General features: G+C 42.3%; 1 protein-coding gene across 1 annotated transcript in view; it reads left to right on the plus strand.

Annotated features, from left to right (window-relative positions):
• The window catches only part of FREM2 (FRAS1 related extracellular matrix 2), a 165,110-nt gene that overhangs the window by 90,246 nt on the left and 56,554 nt on the right, over positions 1–18,310 (plus strand). The window contains exons 5-6 of the mRNA XM_049647421.1: positions 4,928–5,053; positions 6,167–6,418. Of these exons, the coding sequence (XP_049503378.1) occupies positions 4,928–5,053; positions 6,167–6,418 (378 nt within the window). The remainder of the gene's footprint in view (positions 1–4,927; positions 5,054–6,166; positions 6,419–18,310) is intronic.

An 18,310-nucleotide genomic window follows, 5' to 3' on the forward strand; every position in this document is an offset into this window, starting at 1 on the left:
TTTTGCCCTTAAAAAAACTCCTCTTGGGGCGCCTGGGTGGCTTGTCGGTTAAGCGTCCGACTTCAGCTCAGGTCATGATCTCACGGTCCGTGAGTTCAAGCCCCGCGTCGGGCTCTGTGCTGACAGCTCAGAGCCTGGAGCCTGTTTCAGATTCTGTGTCTCCCTCTCTCTCTGACCCTCCCCTGTTCATGCTCTGTCTCTCTCTGTCTCAAAAATAAATAAACGTTAAAAAAAAAAATTAAAAAAAAAACTCCTCTTATAAATAAACAAGATATTTCTCTAGATGTCACTCTGTTCCCATTTACAGCAAACATTTTTATTTATTTATTTTTTTTTTCAATATATGAAGTTTATTGTCAAATTGGTTTCCATACAACACCCAGCGCTCATCCCAAAAGGTGCCCTCCTCAATACCCATCACCCCCCCTCCCCTCCCTCCCACCCCCCATCAACCCTCAGTTTGTTCTCAGTTTTTAAGTCTCTTATGCTTTGGCTCTCTCCCACTCTAACCTCTTTTTTTTTTTTCCTTCCCCTCCCCCATGGGTTTCTGTTAAGTTTCTCAGGATCCACATAAGAGTGAAACCATATGGTATCTGTCTTTCTCTGTATGACTTGCTTCACTTAGCATCACACTCTCCAGTTCCATCCACGTTGCTACAAAAGGCCGTATTTCATTCTTTCTCATTGCCACGTAGTATTCCATTGTGTATATAAACCACAATTTCTTTATCCATTCATCAGTTGATGGACATTTAGGCTCTTTCCATAATTTGGCTATTGTTGAGATACAGCAAACATTTTTAAGTGTCTGTGCCTGCTGTCTTCTCAGTTTCTCTCCTCCAATTCCTTCAGGCTTTTGTCCCCTCCACTCCACTGAAACAGTTCTTATAAAGGTAACCAGTAATTTCCCTTTGCTAAATCCAATGATTGATTCTCAGCTTTCTTGACTTGTCAGCAGCACTTGAGACATTTGATTGTTCTCTGGGTTTTTTTTTTTATGTTTTTTATTTATTTTTGACAGAGAGAGAGAGAGACACAGAACACGAGTGGGGGAGGGGCAGAGAGAGAGGGAGACTGAATCTGAAGCAGGCTCCAGGCTCTGAGCTGTCAGCACAGAGCCCGATGCGGGGCTAGAACTCATGAACCACAATATCATGACCTGAGCTGAAGTCTGACGCTTTACCGACAGAGCCACCCAGGGGCCCTTTCATTCATTCCCTGTTTCTGAAAACACTTTTTGCACTTGACCTCCAGTATCCACACACTCCCTCGGTTGTTCTCATCCCTGGGACCCCTCCTCAGCCTCCTTTGCTCAGCCTTCCTTATCTCCCTGACCTCCACCTGCCCCGAGGTTAGTGCTTGGATCCATTGTCTTCTTTATCTACAATCCCTCCCTAACTGATTTTATTCGGACTCAGACTTCACCTACAGCAAAATGCTGGTGCCTCGCACTTTTCTATTTTTCTATTTCCAATCTGGACCTGTCCACTGAAATCCAGGATTGTATGCTCAGCTGGCTCGTTTGACATCTCAGCTAAAATTCAAACCTCAATTTTAATATGCCCAAAATGAAACTCCTGATCTGCGCCCCACACCTGATTCTCCTGCAGTCTCTATAAACAGCAGTTTCATCTTTCTGGCCGGTCAAGATAGCAAAGCTCGGAATCACCCTTGACTCCTCTGCTGTCTCACGTACCACATCTGATCCGTCAGAAAATTCTTTTGGCTCTTCCTTTGTATGTCCTGCACACAGCCGTGTTATCCCAGCTCCAGTGCTGCCGCCTGGTCGTCTGCCGTGATCTCTCTCCTAGATGGCTGCAAAGCCTAACTGAGCTCCTGGCCAGCTCCTGGGCCCTCAGTGTCTCTTTATCTCACAGCGGCCAAAAATAACGTCCTTAAGATATGGCGGCCTACAGCATCCCCGTGTTTAAAGCCTTCTCATGCTTTTATATTGAGAGCTGGATGGGAGTACCCAGAGACAACGGACAGACCACGTATTAAAATACAACTCTGACCCACAGCCTACAGCAACTGGGAAGCCAAACCACAGCGTCTGTCCGTAGCAGTCAGCCCCAGATGGTCAAAATTTGATCAATAACTGACAACTTCCTTCATTTTGCCCTCATTTTCAACTTAAGACCGACCACAGAAACTGGATGTGCACCCCTAACTAGTCACATAGGATGCCCCGCTTCTAGTTAGCTTGCCCACAGCTTCCCTGTACCCCCAGCCTCCAGCCAGGGCGCCCCTGCAGCCTTCCCTTGTTCCCACTATACAGTTTTCTCACCCCTCGGCCTGCCTTTGAGTCTCTGCTAAAGACAAGTGATAGTGGCCAACTCCTTTGCTATGACGCAGTGAATAAATGGCCCGTGCTTGTTTTCATCCCATTGGTTGGTCTTTGATTATTTACACACAATATTTTACTCCCAGTAAGACCCGACATCCTCCCAACGATCCTGAAGTGCCAAGTGATCTTCCCGGCACCCACCCCGTCACTGCTGCTCTGGTCCCATGTCCTGCCTTCTCTTTTTTACCCCACTTACTCAAACCACATTGGCCTCCTGGCCATTCCTCGTGCACACCTGGCACACCCAGGCCTGAAGCCCTTTTCACTTGTTCACTCCTTTGCCGAGAATTCTCTTCTCTAAACTATGTATGTAAGGCATCTCATTACCACCTTGAAATCTCATCTCAAATGTGACTCTGTCACAGATACTTTCCCATATAACACAGGCCGACCGTGGCACATTCCCCTGCCTTAGCCCCTGCCCCCTTCAGCACACTCTATTTTCTTCACATAACTCATTACCTCCTGGCATACTACATATTCTTGTATATTTGTTTATTTTCTTCCTCTTTCCCAACCCCAAATAAAATGAAAACTCTGTAAGATCAGGAATTTTGTCTCCTTCCATATCCCCTCTGCCTAGTAGGAATGTCTGGCAAGTAAAAGTCACCCAACCAATGTTTGATAAAAGAATAATTAGTTATAAGACCTTATATCCACCCATCATTTTTTTAGTGGTACCATTTTTTAAATTGGCGTATCAATGAGAATCTCAGAAGAAATAAACCACATGCTCATTTTTTTTAATGTTTATTTTTGAGAAAGAGAGAGACAGAGAGAGAGAGAGAGAGAGAGAGGGAAAGAGACAGAGTAAGTGGGGGAGGGGCAGAGAGAAAGAAGGAGACACAGAATCTGAAGCAGGCTCCAGGCTCTGAGCTGTCAGCACAGAGCCTGACGCGGGGCTTGAACTCACAGACCACAAGATCATGACCTGAGCCGAAGTCAGATGCTCAACTGACTGAGCCACCCAGGCACCCCCACATACTCATTTTTTTTATGTAATAGCTTAAATTAAATTAAGTAATTTTAAAAGAATGTAATAATATGACTATTTACAACATTGAGGTCAAAGATTAGGAAACCACCAGGCATGGTAAAGTGCCCCAAGGAATAAGAGTGGGCACCATTACCACCTCTAGGCCTGAGGGAAAGGGAAGAAGACGTTAGCTGAGCCCAGAGAGTGAGCCTGAGAGTTCAGCGGGCACCATGACCTTTACTTGGGGGAAGGGGTGCGGTCAGCCCTTGAACCCTGAGGGAGCCAGGGGAATGAATGCCACAGACCCCATTCTGCTCTTGACCTCCAAGTCCTGCCTGTGCTTCCCTTTGGCTGACCCAACTGGAAGCCAGAGCACAAGGGAAACCTTTGATGTGGTTCACAGTAGTCAGCTCCTGGGGGACCAGGCAGGGTCGAGAGGACGGAACACGGACCTCGAGCGGCCTGTGTCTCCTGTTCCAGTGGTCTTTTATAATCATGAAAAGCAAAGTGGCTTACTGTTTTAAAAATAACCATGAAGCGTTTTTTTTTTATGTGTTTGTGAGACTTTCAGTGAAACATACTCCCAGTCAAATACCAAAGTATCTATTAGGAGTTATCATGTCAAATTATTGAACTAAATGTCATCCTGAACTAAACATAGCTTCACATTGAACTGTATTTTCAACAATTTAATTATGTCATTCTGTTATTTAGTGGGCCTTTCAACTACCTTAAAAATGAATCATTTAGACTTATTATAAAAATATAATATTGTATACTCTGCATTGTTATTTGTCTAGGAGAGGAAGAAAACCACAGGTATGGTCCTTATAGCTGATAAATAGACTTGAGATAAAAAGAGTACTAGAGTTGGGGGGCCTGAGTGGCTCAGTCGATTAAGCGTCCAACTTCCACTCAGCTCATGATCCTGCAGCTCACGGGTTCGAGCCCAGCGTCGGGCTCTGTGCTGACGGCTCAAAGTCTGGAGCCTGCTTCAGATTCTTTGTTCTTTCTCTGCCCCTCCCCAGCTCATGCTCTGCCTCTCTCTCTCTCTCTCAAAAATAAACATTTTTTAAAAAACTTTAAAAAAAAAAGGGTACTAGAGTTAGACATTACAAGGTTTGAGTTTTAATTTTGACTTAACCAGAAAGAGGCCTTTGCAAATAAGTTCAACTCTCTGCACCCAGGTTTCGTCATCTGTAAAGTACGAGGTAGGACAAGGTGACTTCCAAGGTCTCTTCTGCCTCTAAAATTTGTCTACACCGTTGGAAGGTGTTGATCTGTCAAGTGAACAAAGCTGTATTTAAAGGAAGTATGTCAGCAGCATTTATTAATTGAGGAAGAAAGCAATTACCAGAGATTTTTATCTATTTGTCTATTTTTGCAATGTTGAGTCTTATTTCAAGGCTAGGAATTCACTGGCCCAGAGCCTGCATGCTTTATACCTGCTTTTGCCCCCCTCTTCTCTTTCCTTCCCTTCACACGGTGGCATTCTCAAAGAATATGCAAGCGGGAAAGTTGACGATTAGAGCAATGTTAATTTGCATAGGATTGCTGAAGTTCAGATAAAAGTAATAGTGACTGTGATTGTGTGTTCTCTTTAGAGTCGACTGTATTTATTCCCCAGTCGGAATACTCCGTTGAAGAAGATGTGGGTGAGCTGTTCATTCCCATCCGAAGAAGTGGAGACGTGAGCCAGGAATTGATGGTGGTCTGTTATACGCAACAAGGTAGCTTGACTTGCCAATGAACTGAACTGTCCCTGCAAAGACATAGAAATAAGCCTCTTTGACATGTTGGAGCCAGAACATTATGCCTTGAGGGGTATGTTTTATTATTCCAGTTTTCATAAAGAAAAAAGCTGCACTTCCCCAGAAGTCTTCCTTCACTGTTACACTTCTGGGGACCTCTTCCAAGAGGGCCTGGAAGGACTGCTGTTACCTATCAAAATACATCTGATTCTTGTGGTTGCTTATCCCAACACTCAAAGCCATTTGGAACGTAAGAAATTGAAGTCCCCTTTCCCCACCCAAACCTGATCAAGTGGAAGAGGGTTATTTAAAAAAGAGAGAGACAGAGACAAAGAAATGCACACTCAAAAGAAAATCCTTGTAAACTAGCTTGAAACTCATTTCAACAGAATTTCAGAATGTTTCTTTTGCTCATTAGTAAGCCTCCTCTGAAAGATGATTTTATGTAATACCAAATTAAAATTAATATATAATATTCATTAATATACTAAATACTTTCCTAGGAAACAGGTAGATTTTCTAAAAATGTAAAAGAAAAGGTCAAAAGGTCATATGTGCAGTTGATATCTGAGCATTCATGAAAATTCCCATTAATGTGTGTGTGTGTGTGTGTGTGTGTGTGTGTGTGTATATATGAATGGGAAGATAATAAAGAATAGTGGTCAGAAACACAGACTTCAGGGTCAGCCTTGGGCTCTGGGTCCCAGAGCAAGTGATTTAACCTCTGTAAACCCCAATAGTGTGGTTGAGAGGGTTAATCAGGCAATGCATGTAAAGCACTTGGCACTTTGCCTACACACAGTAAGCATTTGAATAGTCGAAGCTATTATTTTGTGATATCGTGTTGTTCCGAAAGACCGGTGGCAGGAAGTAGAGGAGAAAACACTGGAAATGTAATACTCTTTGTATGTTTGAGACCACTGTGAAGGTGACGCGTAATGCTAGAATACCATGTAGGTGCTACGGTAATTTCCAGGGAGGTTCACATATACAGATTGACCGTGAAGATGTTGCATGTGAAAATAATCATTTCTGGAAACACGCTTGTGTGATATGTTCTACATAAACACCTTTTGGATTCTCTGTCCCCAGGTACGGCAGACGGAACTGTGCCGACGTCGGTGCTGTCCTACTCAGATTACATATCCAGACCCGAAGACCACACCAGTGTCATCCACTTTGACAGACATGAGCGTGAAAAAACGTGTCGCATCGTTGTTATTGACGACTCCCTGTATGAAGAGGAGGAAACATTCCATGTCCTTCTGAGCGTGCCCATGGGCGGGAGGATTGGATCGGAATACCCAAGGGCTCGGGTTACAATCGTCCCTGACAAAGATGATGGTAAGTGCTAATTTACTTGAAAGTTATTCCTCCTACCAGGCAGAACAACATGAGGCACAACCTTCTAGACAGAAAAATAAGAGCGTGAGAGAATTATGCACGTTCGTATTATGCTTGGTTTCATAGTGGGACTAAGTTTCAAAGTTGGCCGCATCAATCCATTTGGCTTTCTTGATTTAATGTTTTTAAAAGGCAAAAGTCACACCTGTGTATGCTTTCTCCCTCTGTACAGTTTTCTTTTATAATGCTGCTTACTGGTAGGTGATGAAATTTTTCCAGTCTCATGAGGAAGAATGGAAGCGATAATCAATTTAATTTATTTCCTTTTTGTTTGTTTTGTCTTGCTTTTATTTATTTATTTTTTTTAATGTTTATTTTTGAGAGACAGCGAGAGTGCAAGTGGGGAAAGGGGGCAGAGAGAGAAGGAGACACAGAATCCGAAGCAGGCTCCAGGCTCTGAGCTGTCAGCACAGAGCCCGACCCGGGGCTTGAACTCATGAACCATGAGATCATGACCTGAGCTGAAGTCGAAGGCTTAACTGAGTGAGTCACCCAGGTGCCCCTGTTTTGTCTTGCTTTTAAAAGTTTATAGTTTGCAGTATTAATCTCAGTATTTGAACTTGTTTAACAAAGAAACCCGTCAGACAAGGCTGTTAATAAACAAGTAACTTGGGGCACATGGGTGGCTCAGTCAGATAAATGTTTGACTTCGGCTCAGGTCATGATCTCACAGCTTGTGGGTTCTAGCCCCACGTTGGGCTCTGTGCTGACAGCTCAGAGCCTGGAGCCTGCTTCGGATTCAGTGTCTCTGTCTCTGTCTCTGCCCTTCCCCTGCTCACACTCTGTCTGTCTCTCTCTCAATAAATAAATAAACATTAAAGAAATGAATAAAATAAAATAAATGAATAGCTAGAAAGATAATAAACATATAGAAAATAAAATCCCACAGGTAGCTCCCTGCACCAAAAAGGGAGGGGGGAGGGTGGTTATCTTAGAGGGAAACTCAATTATCATGAAATAATCCCGCTTTTGGAATAGAAAACGGAGAAGGTCTTATCTTCCCAGCTCAAGAAATAGTTTGTGCCTTGAGAAAAGAGAACCAGGGGGACAATTGTGAGTAACCTCTTGAGGAACAGAGAGAGCAGCAAGCCGAGAGGACCCCCCCCCCCCCCCCGCCACCCAGTACTTGGAATATTTTTCTCTCCCTCATAGTCGATTAAAGAGGAAGAAGCGGGGTGGATGAATCTTGGCTCGGAGAGGAGCTGGAAAAGAGTCAAAATGTTTTCATTCCAAATAACATGAAAACTCAGGAAAAAGATTATAACCTACCAGGGAGGGTCTTTGACAGTTAAGAGACAGTTAAGTTAAAAGGATAGTAACGTGGCTTGTGAGCTTATACTCTGTGCCAAACACAGCCCTGGGTCCTTTGTACATCATCCTCCTGACAATCCCATGAAATAGATCATGTCTTTTTTTTTTAATGAAAACGTTTAAAACCACTAAGTGACAAAAATTAGGAATGATTTTATCAAGAGGCATTTGAAGAAAGTGTTGATTCTGCTATCACCTAAATGATGTCCAGTTGCTTTAGCTTATTTGTCTATAAACTAATAAGTAATTCTGTTCTGTATTTAAATAAAGTACAGAAATTTTATTTTAAATGATCTTAGAGAGGAAGCCAGGCAGCCAAAACAGAGTTACTAGTCCACACTAAACACCTATCTGCTATCTAGATATTTGTCTATTTCTGTTAACGTAGGTAGAAAGATCGTGAGATTTAATTTAGAAATAGTAAACATAATTAACGATTACTTCAGCTCAGTTTGTTTTGTTGGCAAAAAATCTTTCCCATATGGATTTTTGTGGGATGTACATGGGGAAACAATAAAGGTACACAAAGAAACCATTATTTATTAAGCGCCAGGCATTTTCATAGGTACAGAGCTAAGTCGTTTCAAGGGTGAAGGGTGATGTCATGATCCCTGTTTTACTATGGCAAGACTGAGTCTTAGAGAGGCCAACTGACTCAGGCTGACTTGAATTTGCAAAGTTAGTACACTACAAAGTTACTATCGGGGCCCCAAATACATGACTTTTCTACCCTGTCACTGGTATCTAAGGGTGACAAGTTTGTGGAAACCATTGGCACGATGTCTACTATTACATAATATTTGTAAAATACTTTATTATTACGAATCCTTCACTGAGCTTTCCATTCCCTGGTATAGGCAGCAGAAGTGGTATTCTGAGTGGGGTAACCAAAGCTCCGAGAGCTGTTTGCCCCAGAATAGGGCTGGGGGGGTTGGGGCCACAGGCTTTGATTTCAAGGCTTCAGAACGCCACGCAAGCATTGGACCAGCAGACTGTCAGGAATGCTACCAGGAACCATCTTCATTTCTTCATTCCCCCAACCCCTTTTATGTCTCCTTCTGTTTTCTCTCTTCTGTCTCTTCCCTTCTACTCCTAACACCACTACTCTAGTCCAGAGAGACCCTTTCCATCTCACATGTAGATTGACGTGAATTCACAGGTTTCACATCCTGGTATGTCTTCCCATGCAAACCCTTGTTCCCACTGCCACCAATTTAATCTTTCTTAAACTCGAGTCCATGCCTTCCCTCAACACAAAACCATTAACGGCAAAATGTTACCACCATCAGGAGGATGGGAACATTCCCCTTTCCTCGCCCAAGAGCCAATAATGCACAAGAGGGAAAAAAAATAAAGCATTGCCTCAACTGTGCTGGTGGTATAACAGTGGAGAAACCTCTAAAGACTGAAGTTATTTCTAAATTAAAAGCAAGATTTATAAATGTTATTCAACAAATATTGCAGTTATTTTCTTAAAAACATAACGGTCTGTCTGGTCAGGATAAGGAAGGAAAAAAAAAAGAAAGGAAAAGGAAAGAAAAGAAAGGAGAAGAGGGGCACCCGGGTGACACAGTCGGTTGATCTTGCGACTTCAGCTCAGGTCATGATCTCACAGTTTGTGAGTTCGAGCCCCACGCTGGCCCTGCGCTGACAGCTCAGAGCCTGGAGCCTGCTTTGGATTCTGTGTCTCCCTCTCTCTGCCTCTCCCCAACTCATGCTCTTGCTCTCTCTGTCTCTCAAAAATAAATAAACGTTAAAAATAAGAAAATAGAAAGGAAGGAAGGAAGGAAGGAAGGAAGGAAGGAAGGAAGGACAGTGAGGTAGACACAGAGCGGGTCTCAAGAGAACAAACAAAGTCAGACTGAGAAGGAAGAATAGGACAGTCCAGGAAATTAGCGGAAGAAATGAAAGAGCTTCATATCTAAGGAGGAAAGGAAAGGACAATCCAGATGAAAAAGACTAGAGACAAGTCTCCAGAATAAACCACTTCTGCACATCCTGTACCCATTTGGGCAGTGAGTCTCTCCCTCCACAGTTCTTCAAAATGCCACTAGCAAAATGAACGCTGCTTACAGCTCTTCAACCGCTTTCTTTTTAAGTCTTCAGAAGCTCAGCTCTGAGACTACTATGACCTATCAGAAGGAATTATTCCCTGGACCACGTAGCACGCACAGCAGATGGCACAAACTCTTCCTGAGGCTTAGTCTCCACCCTGACGTGGAAGTTGTGGGGATCGAGCTTGTATTCAGTGCAATGAGAAACCGTTTGAGGATGGCTTCCACGCTTCGCTTATCCACTGCTGCCTCCCCACAAAGTTCTTTTGGGTGAAGTATTTCAGAGACCATCCCACTGGCTAAGTGATCATTTATAGTACTCGTTCAGTGAGATTTTCTGATGTGTGCAAAATCAGTGCTGATTACTACATCAGATATCGACCCTTGGCGAGATTAACAATATCGACCTACAGTGCTTAGGACCTGCACTCGGACCTCAACCTTTCCTTCTCGTTGACTCATCACAGTTTGTTTCCTCCTTAACTATTAGCAGCATCGTTTTCTTTCTTTCTCGTTTCTTCCTGTGCTAGGTAGGACTTTTATCATAATGTTGCATAGAAGCAGTGGAATAGGCATCCATGGGGGTTTTCTTTTTGTTGTTTTCTGACATTCTGCGTCTTTTTTCTGACTTGAAAGGAAGTATTGACAATGTCCCACCATTTGGAATCATGTAGGCTATAGGATTCTAGTAACATTTTGTTGGGTTAAGAAAACACCCAATCTGACAAAGGCTTTTAGCAGAAGTCAAATCTTATCCCATCAAATTTTCTGCATCTATTGAAATTATCATGTAGTCTTTTTTTTCCTTCAGCCTATTCACGCTGTGACTTGCACTTTTTGATGCACTAGCCTTAAGCCACATGCACGTGCTTGAATAAACTTCCTCTTTCATGACCTATTTTTTATAAACTGCTAGGTTAAATTTGAGAATATTTTATTTAGTACTTTTGCACCTATGTTTATGAATGAGATTTAAGTTTGTTGATTCGTCTGGCTTTAGATTGGAAAGGAGTCAAGTGAGAGAATCAGGTGCCTCACTTTCTACATGTGAATTTTCTGGTTCGAACCTGTCTCGTTTGTTACACTGACTATTCCCCCATTCCTCACGTTGGCCACCATCCGGAAAACTGCACATGCGTGAAGAATAAATGCAAAAGTACAAAAGACACAGACAACAGAAAACACCCTATTTGTTTCATCTGGCTAATTCCTATCCTTACCATTTGCTTGACTTTCAAAGCCAGAAAGTATCTTCCAGTAAGAGACTTAGTGTCTTTCAGCCAAGTTGTATCTCCCATGTCCGTTTTGTACTCCCCAACATACTGTAGCTGACCTTAATTTTCATCACTTAACAAGAGGTCTTTCTGTTTCTCTGTTGAAAGATCTTTTTTTTGTAAGTTTATTTGTTAATTTTGAAGGGTGGGGGAGGAGTAGAGAGAAAAGGAAAGAGAGAATCCCAAGCAGGCTCTGCACTGTCAGCATGGAGCCTGATGTGGGGCTCGAACCCATGAACCATGAGATCTTGACCAGAGCTGAAACCAAGAGTCGGACACTTAACCAATTGAGCCACCCGGGTGCCCCTGAAAGTCATCTTAATACTACCATATACTTCTCCACACAAATATCACAAAGAGAAATATGGAAATGAAAATGTCTTTTCCTTTCTTCCGTGAATCAAAATGTCTTGAGGGTATATATTTGCTGCTGTAAGCCATTAATCTTCCTGTGTTAGGACAAAACCCTTTGGTTTGGCATCTTTATTTTTTTATTTAACCCCTTAGCTTTCATTGATGTCCTGTCTTGTGGGAAAAGCACCACAAGTTCTCTGAAGATTACATAGAACAAAAAAATAAATACTCCTTTGCCCTCAGAAAGCTTTCACTGTAATGAAGAAACAAGGAAAGCACATATTGAACACATCCACCAACAGAATTATTCCCCAGAAAATGCATAATTAACTATACACAAATAAGACGGTGTCATCTATTTTAAAGAAGTTCAAAGTTTGTTAACTTAAAATTTTTTTTAACTTAAGGATGTAACATTTTTTAACCTAATAACGTACAGCACAAGTTTCGCTTTAGTAAAAGAAGAGAATTTCCACTTTAAAGTTTCCTTAGCATAACTCGAGAGATGGAATCTCTGGATAGTGTCGTATTGTTTACTGTGTATTCACTAGTTCAGCAATATTTTGTGGGAATCCAGTATTCACTCTAATCATTCAAAGACATGTAAACTGAGCACCTCTGTTCTAGCGACTGCTGGGTGCAAAAGCAAACAAAAGAACCACAACTTCCAAACCCCTGGGCTCTTCACACTTTGGGGGATACACAGATAAGTGAACACGCAAGCATAAAATAAATGTGATAAGTGTTCTGCCAGGAAGGGACATCTTTCCCAGCCCAGGTTCAGAAAGGGATTGTTTTTGTTTTTTGTTTTTAACATTTATTTATTTTTTTGAGAGACAGAAAGAGACAGAGCGTGAACAGGGGAGGGGCAGAGAGTGAGGGAGTCACAGAATCTGAAGCAGGCTCCAGGCTCTGAGCTGTCAGCACAGAGCCCAACGCAGAGCTTGAACTCACCAACTGAGAGATCATGACCCGAGCCAAAGTCAGACACTTAACTGACTGAGACACCCCAACGCCCCAGGAAAGGATTCTTAAAAAACATGATGTCTTAGCTGGAATTTGAGGGCAGTACCAGAGTACCCCAGGGAAGAAAGAAAGGAAGTATGTTTCCGGGGAAGCAACTTTCAAGTGCACAGGCTGAGTGCGAGTGATGAGTCCAGGGGGCAGTGTGGACGTAACAAATCTCTACAGCCCAAAGGTGTGAATAACAAAGACGATTGGAGAAATGGAGAAAGGGTCAATCTCAGAGGACCAGGCTGCCATGTAGAGAAGTTGTGTCTTATTGTTGAAATAGAAATAGGGAATGACTAACAGGCTTTAAGTAGAATGACAAAATCAGATTCATATCTTAGAAATACCACTCTGCCTGAAATGTAGAGGATAGATTGAGCTGCTCAGGAAGCTGTTGGAGAAATGCAGGTGATAGGTGCAGTGGCCTGAACAGGTTGGTTGGATGAGGATGAAGGGACCAGGAGGCATCCAAGAGATATGCTGGGAAAGAATGGGCATGACATGGTGATTGACTGGACAGGAAAGTCCGAAGAATGACGCTTTAACTTCTAGCTAGGGCAGTTGTGCTAAGACTGGTCCAGTTCACCAAGATAGAGTGAGCATAGGAAGAACATGAACAATGAGTTCATTTAGAACATGTTAGTTTGAAGAGCCTGTGTGATTTCAAAGTACTACCCATGGAGTAGGAGAATGGAGATATGGGTCTGGACATTAGGATGGAACTATGCTCTAGAGACATTGTTACATGTTATCTCTGTTGATAATAACAAAGTCATGGGAGAAGATAAGATTGTTTAATGGCTCCCATATGATTTATAACATGGGCATATTTTACTCAATTCTCTTATCTTAAAAAACAGAGTGCATTTCATGAATGCTAAGGAGAGAATGGGAAAGAGAAAGGTAGTGCCTAGAAGGGTACGACAATCCCAGTAAAGAACGTGTTAGAAAATTTTATTCATGTCTCTAATACTCAGTTTCCGTGAGTAAAATGGGGATATTAATTTTACGTATATATTTTTTTTCATTTTAAAAGTTGACGTCTTATGAGTATGTTTTGCCTGTCGTGTACATATTTATAAATGAAAACAATACTGCTAGCCCTAAAGTACTTTCATCTTGGAGAGAGGAAATAATGCTGGCTTAATGGGGAGAAAGGCAAATTATATGCATGCACGATAATACCGATACATACTAACAGTTGTCACTTCTGAACACTCACTATGTGCCAGAAATTTTACATGAATTACCTAGTTAAATCTAAAAACAACTCTGTGGAATAGGTAGGTATCTCTGTACTTGGCAGATGGAAAAACTAGACTCAAGCTAAAAAAATTGCTTAAGAACACACAGATGTAAAGTGTTGGATATATGTCCTAAACTTAGGTCTATTTAACTCAGAATCGATGTGCTTCGTCATTAGGCTATAATGAATCCTGAAACTCACCAAGGGGATTAAAATGTAAGTAATACCTAGTGACATAACTGAAGGGAGGCAATTGACATGGAATCTAGAAAAGAATAAACACAGGTCCGTACTGGTAGGGAGGGAAGGTGTGTTGTTTCTGAGGGTGGCCAATCTCTCACTCATTAAAAATTATGTAACTGGAGTAGGGAGAATGTTCAAGCCTGTTACGTAGTTGGATGAAATATTCATCCCGACTTTCCAACACCCTTTGCTCTGACTGCTGTGTCTGGTACAGCAGATGGCAAATCACCTAACCATTCCCTGACTAATAAGAAATAAATTTTTTGTAACTTTGTAACTCAGAGCAATCAGAATTTTAGAAAGTGAATTGGTTCCCCAAAGCTAGATGGTTCCTCAAGTAAGTAATGAGATGGGGTTTCGGTGCCTGCACAGTAGAGAATCAAGAACTACGCCCGAAGCAACTTTTTTAGGTACCAATATCTGAGGATCTCACCCAGAACCACGGGTCACTCTCTGTGGTCTGAGAGTAGAGCGGGGGTTCAAAGTGCAGCAATACGTGTGATAAAATCCGTGTTGAATCTTTAAGAAGCTAACGCCTTCCTTGTGTTTGGGAAAGACTTCCACACGAGCTTATACACTGACACAAGAATAATGCCGTCCCTTTGGGCAGCTCTTCTAAACATCCTCCATCAATGTCCTTAACGCGCACAACTTCAGGAATGGTTACAGCATTTGTTCACTGGGAAGAGTATTAAGTCAGGGCTAGCATTATTTCACTAATCTTTGCTGTCAGTCTTTGGAAGTTAATTAAGGAATATTCAAGCTTCCATTTTCTGCTTTTGTGTGACAGCCCGCAGGGGTTTTCGCTAAAGTGACTGGCTTCCTCGACCACCCTAGACAAATTACCATTCTAGATATGAGCCAGGAACATGTAAGAGGCAGCGTGGTGAGCCCTATGGTAAATGTAACTCAATTCAATGCTGTTCAAAAGCTTACTGACATGAGAAAAGCTTTCTCAACAGTAAGGCTACTTTATCGGGGAAAAAAAAAACATTTCAAATACTAGAAAAGTACATCGTGGTATGGAATGTGGGTGAAATATGTTTTATTCATTTGTGCTGAGCTGAAAGACCTGGTCTCCATCGTTTTTCTTCTCTAATAACCATTATTTGATTAGGGTAAGCTCCAATTAAGTAATGCCAGGCCAGTCATTGTTCAAGTTCAATTAAAGTAACAGCTTGACAAAACAAAGTCACATTCTGGTTTAGTAATGCTTGAGTTAGAACAATATTAAAAGTCAAGACATGGGAAATGAGTTTCTAACTGCTTAGAATATTAATGCATTGCAGCCATTAGCAGACTATTTAAAATAGTTGATGATGCTAACTAAGGATTTAGTGAATGCCAGTGGGTGTTCAGTGAGTGAAAGGTATTGCCAGAATGATAAAGATTATACCAGGTTTTTCACATGGCAAGGATTCTAGATATAATGATGTAAATATTATACACTTTGGAAATAACAATAGAATAAAATAGCAAAAATGAAATATCCTGCTGTACGAAAAAAAATTGAATCTCACATATACACACACAGAGTAAATGTTTGTTATGCATTTACAGAGTGTGACAAGTGGGGACTACAGGGACATTTATGACATAGACCAGAATCTCACAATGCTTATGGTCTATTTGGTAGGAAAAAAAACCTAAGTGCATAAAATGTTAAAGGAGAATGATTCATTTCAATAATAATTTGAAAAAGAAAAAAAGGAGACTCAGAAAGCAGAGTGGGATTAAAGGCAATTGCATGATCACTCTGTGAGTCAGGAGAGGAAGAGAGAAAGGCTTTAACAGGCAGAAAAGATTCAGGTGAATGGAGAACAGAGCCAAGTATTCCAAGATTACACGAGTGAGAGCTTGAGGGAGGGAAAGGCTTTGAGAGCAGGGGACAATCCATTTTGGCCAGGTTTGGCCTTTTCCGAGAAAGGTTGAGTGCCCATCTCCTTTGACCCTTAGACCAGGGCTGTAGATACACTTTACTGTTGTCCAGTCGAGGAATCCTGAACACTCCATTTTTTTTTCTTGGGTCTGTTTTCCTCATTTGAAACATGAGCGTGTTATCACCTGGATTTCTTACCTTGCAGAATTGTTGTGACGACCGAACATGATCTGTATGAAAGCACTTTAAAACGTAGCTAAAGAAAAGGAAGGTGGGCATCATGAGTCTGAAAAAGAGGTTCGAAGCATACCGGGGGTGACATTGAATGAGATAAGGAGTTCTGAATTTATTGGGTAGGGAGCACCGGAAGTGTTTGAACAAGAGCATGCAATAATCAGAGCTGTATTGGGAGGTTATTAACTAGAAAGCAATGTATGTGAACAGAATTGGAACGTGAAGCGTAGAGTGAGATGGTGAGGCTAGAAAGGAAACAACCTACTGTTGTAGATACCTGCTATGACTTGGACCTCATGCATGTCGGAGGGAGGAGGGGAATTTTTAAAAAACTTTGTGCTTGACAGGCTCAAAGTAGGGAGGTGTACCATACATTATAGGAGGTTAGATGAGGGAACCAGCTAGAAGAAAGGAAGTTGGAAGAAGATGAGAAATTCTGTTTCAACACACCAAGTTCAGGTTAGCTATGCGACGCCATTGAAACTGGGCAATAGACCTCCATAAATATGGAACTGACTAAGCCGGAATTAAGGATTTGGGTTGCATGCGGTGTTGTGCACCAGATGGTCATAACTGAAGTCAGAAGGATGCAGGAGGTCCACGAGGGTGGGTGGGGAGGGTGAAAGGATAGATGACCATGTAGTACAATTTCACATGTATTTCCAATAAGTCAAGTGTGTAAAGTAGAATAATGAAAGGCTATTAGAATATATGTCTATTAAATAATATACAGATTTGGGGGGGGGGAGCTGTTACATGCAAATTAATAATTAAGTATCCCTTGTTATATAACAAGAAAATTGCAGGAATGTGCAAAATGACGCACGTTATTGGAATTACCAAACAATAAGTACACTTTTAGGCCCTTTAAACTGGTTTTAAATGTTGCCCCTTTTTCGGGGCGCCTGGGTGGCGCAGTCGGTTAAGTGTCCGACTTCAGCCAGGTCACGATCTCGCAGTCCGTGAGTTCGAGCCCCGCGTCAGGCTCTGGGCTGATGGCTCGGAGCCTGGAGCCTGCTTCCGATTCTGTGTCTCCCTCTCTCTCTGCCCCTCCCCCGTTCATGCTCTGTCTCTCTCTGTCCCAAAAATAAATAAAAAAATAAATAAAAAAAAATAAATGTTGCCCCTTTTTAAAATAACTAACATTAAAGTAGTGTGGTTTAGTTCCCTCATTTTATACTTTTCAGTTAAATTGAAGCCATCTATGATAAAAAGTTTACTTCATATCATTTTTTTTTTTAATTATAATGGTTTCTGGAGGGTGTTGCAAGAATTATAGGCTTCATTCATTTCTAGCAAACTCCAGAGTGGGAGAGGGTAAGGAAAAGAGCGTTTGTGGATGTGAATGAGCGGGTCATTCACTAAATCTGAGTAGGAGGGTCCAGAGAAGTGAGGCTTGGTCTTTGGTTGGACCCTCAGCATCCCTGTTTGTGATCCCGTCGACCTGATTCTGAACCTGGCTGGCCCCAGAGCCCAGCAGGCCCCAGAGCCCAGCAGGCCAGCCGTAGACAGGGAACAGCCCCACAGCGGGCTGAGGCTCAGGGGCATGTATTAAAACACGGCAAATGAACCAGGGTCCCAAGGGACTTCATTAGCAACCGAAGTACATTTGACTCACCCTGTTGTGGTCAGCGGCTCTGAAGGACTTGGGTGGTACACTGTCGCCAACTCCCCTGGTCTTTCCTGAACTGTTGATACAATGCACTGCTCGCAGCAGGGAAGGCATGAAGGGCTTCCGTCTACCACACACACGCACACTTGGCAAGCGGCCACTTGCCTCTCTCCCGCGAGGCCCATGAAAGCACTCACCCCCCGTTACCAGAAAAGACAGAGGCTCCAGAGCTCTCTACGAGAGCAGCTAACCATTTTGTATAGTTTACACTGAAGAATGACCTTATGGCCGCAAGAGGGTGAGCACAGGGAGCGGGGCCGGGGCACAGAGCCAGTCCGCCCAGAAATAAGCTCTCGAGTTCATGGAGTGTAAATTTGCAGGCTTGAGTTTGGCCGGGGTGGCTCTAAGAGGGTAAGGCTGTGATACCGAATAGGACCACACTGGCCACGCAATATTCAACTAACCCGTCTTTTTTTCTTAGGGCCTCATAGATATCATATACGTCATAAAATAATAATAACTAACATGAGCCCCTTGTTAGGTGTGCTGAGGCTTTTGTTTGAATTATTTTGTTTCACACACAGACACACAAACTAGGAGCAAGGTTTAATTGT

Source organism: Panthera uncia, assembly GCF_023721935.1.
Source record: "Panthera uncia isolate 11264 chromosome A1 unlocalized genomic scaffold, Puncia_PCG_1.0 HiC_scaffold_16, whole genome shotgun sequence".
NCBI classification, from domain to species: Eukaryota; Metazoa; Chordata; class Mammalia; order Carnivora; family Felidae; genus Panthera; species Panthera uncia.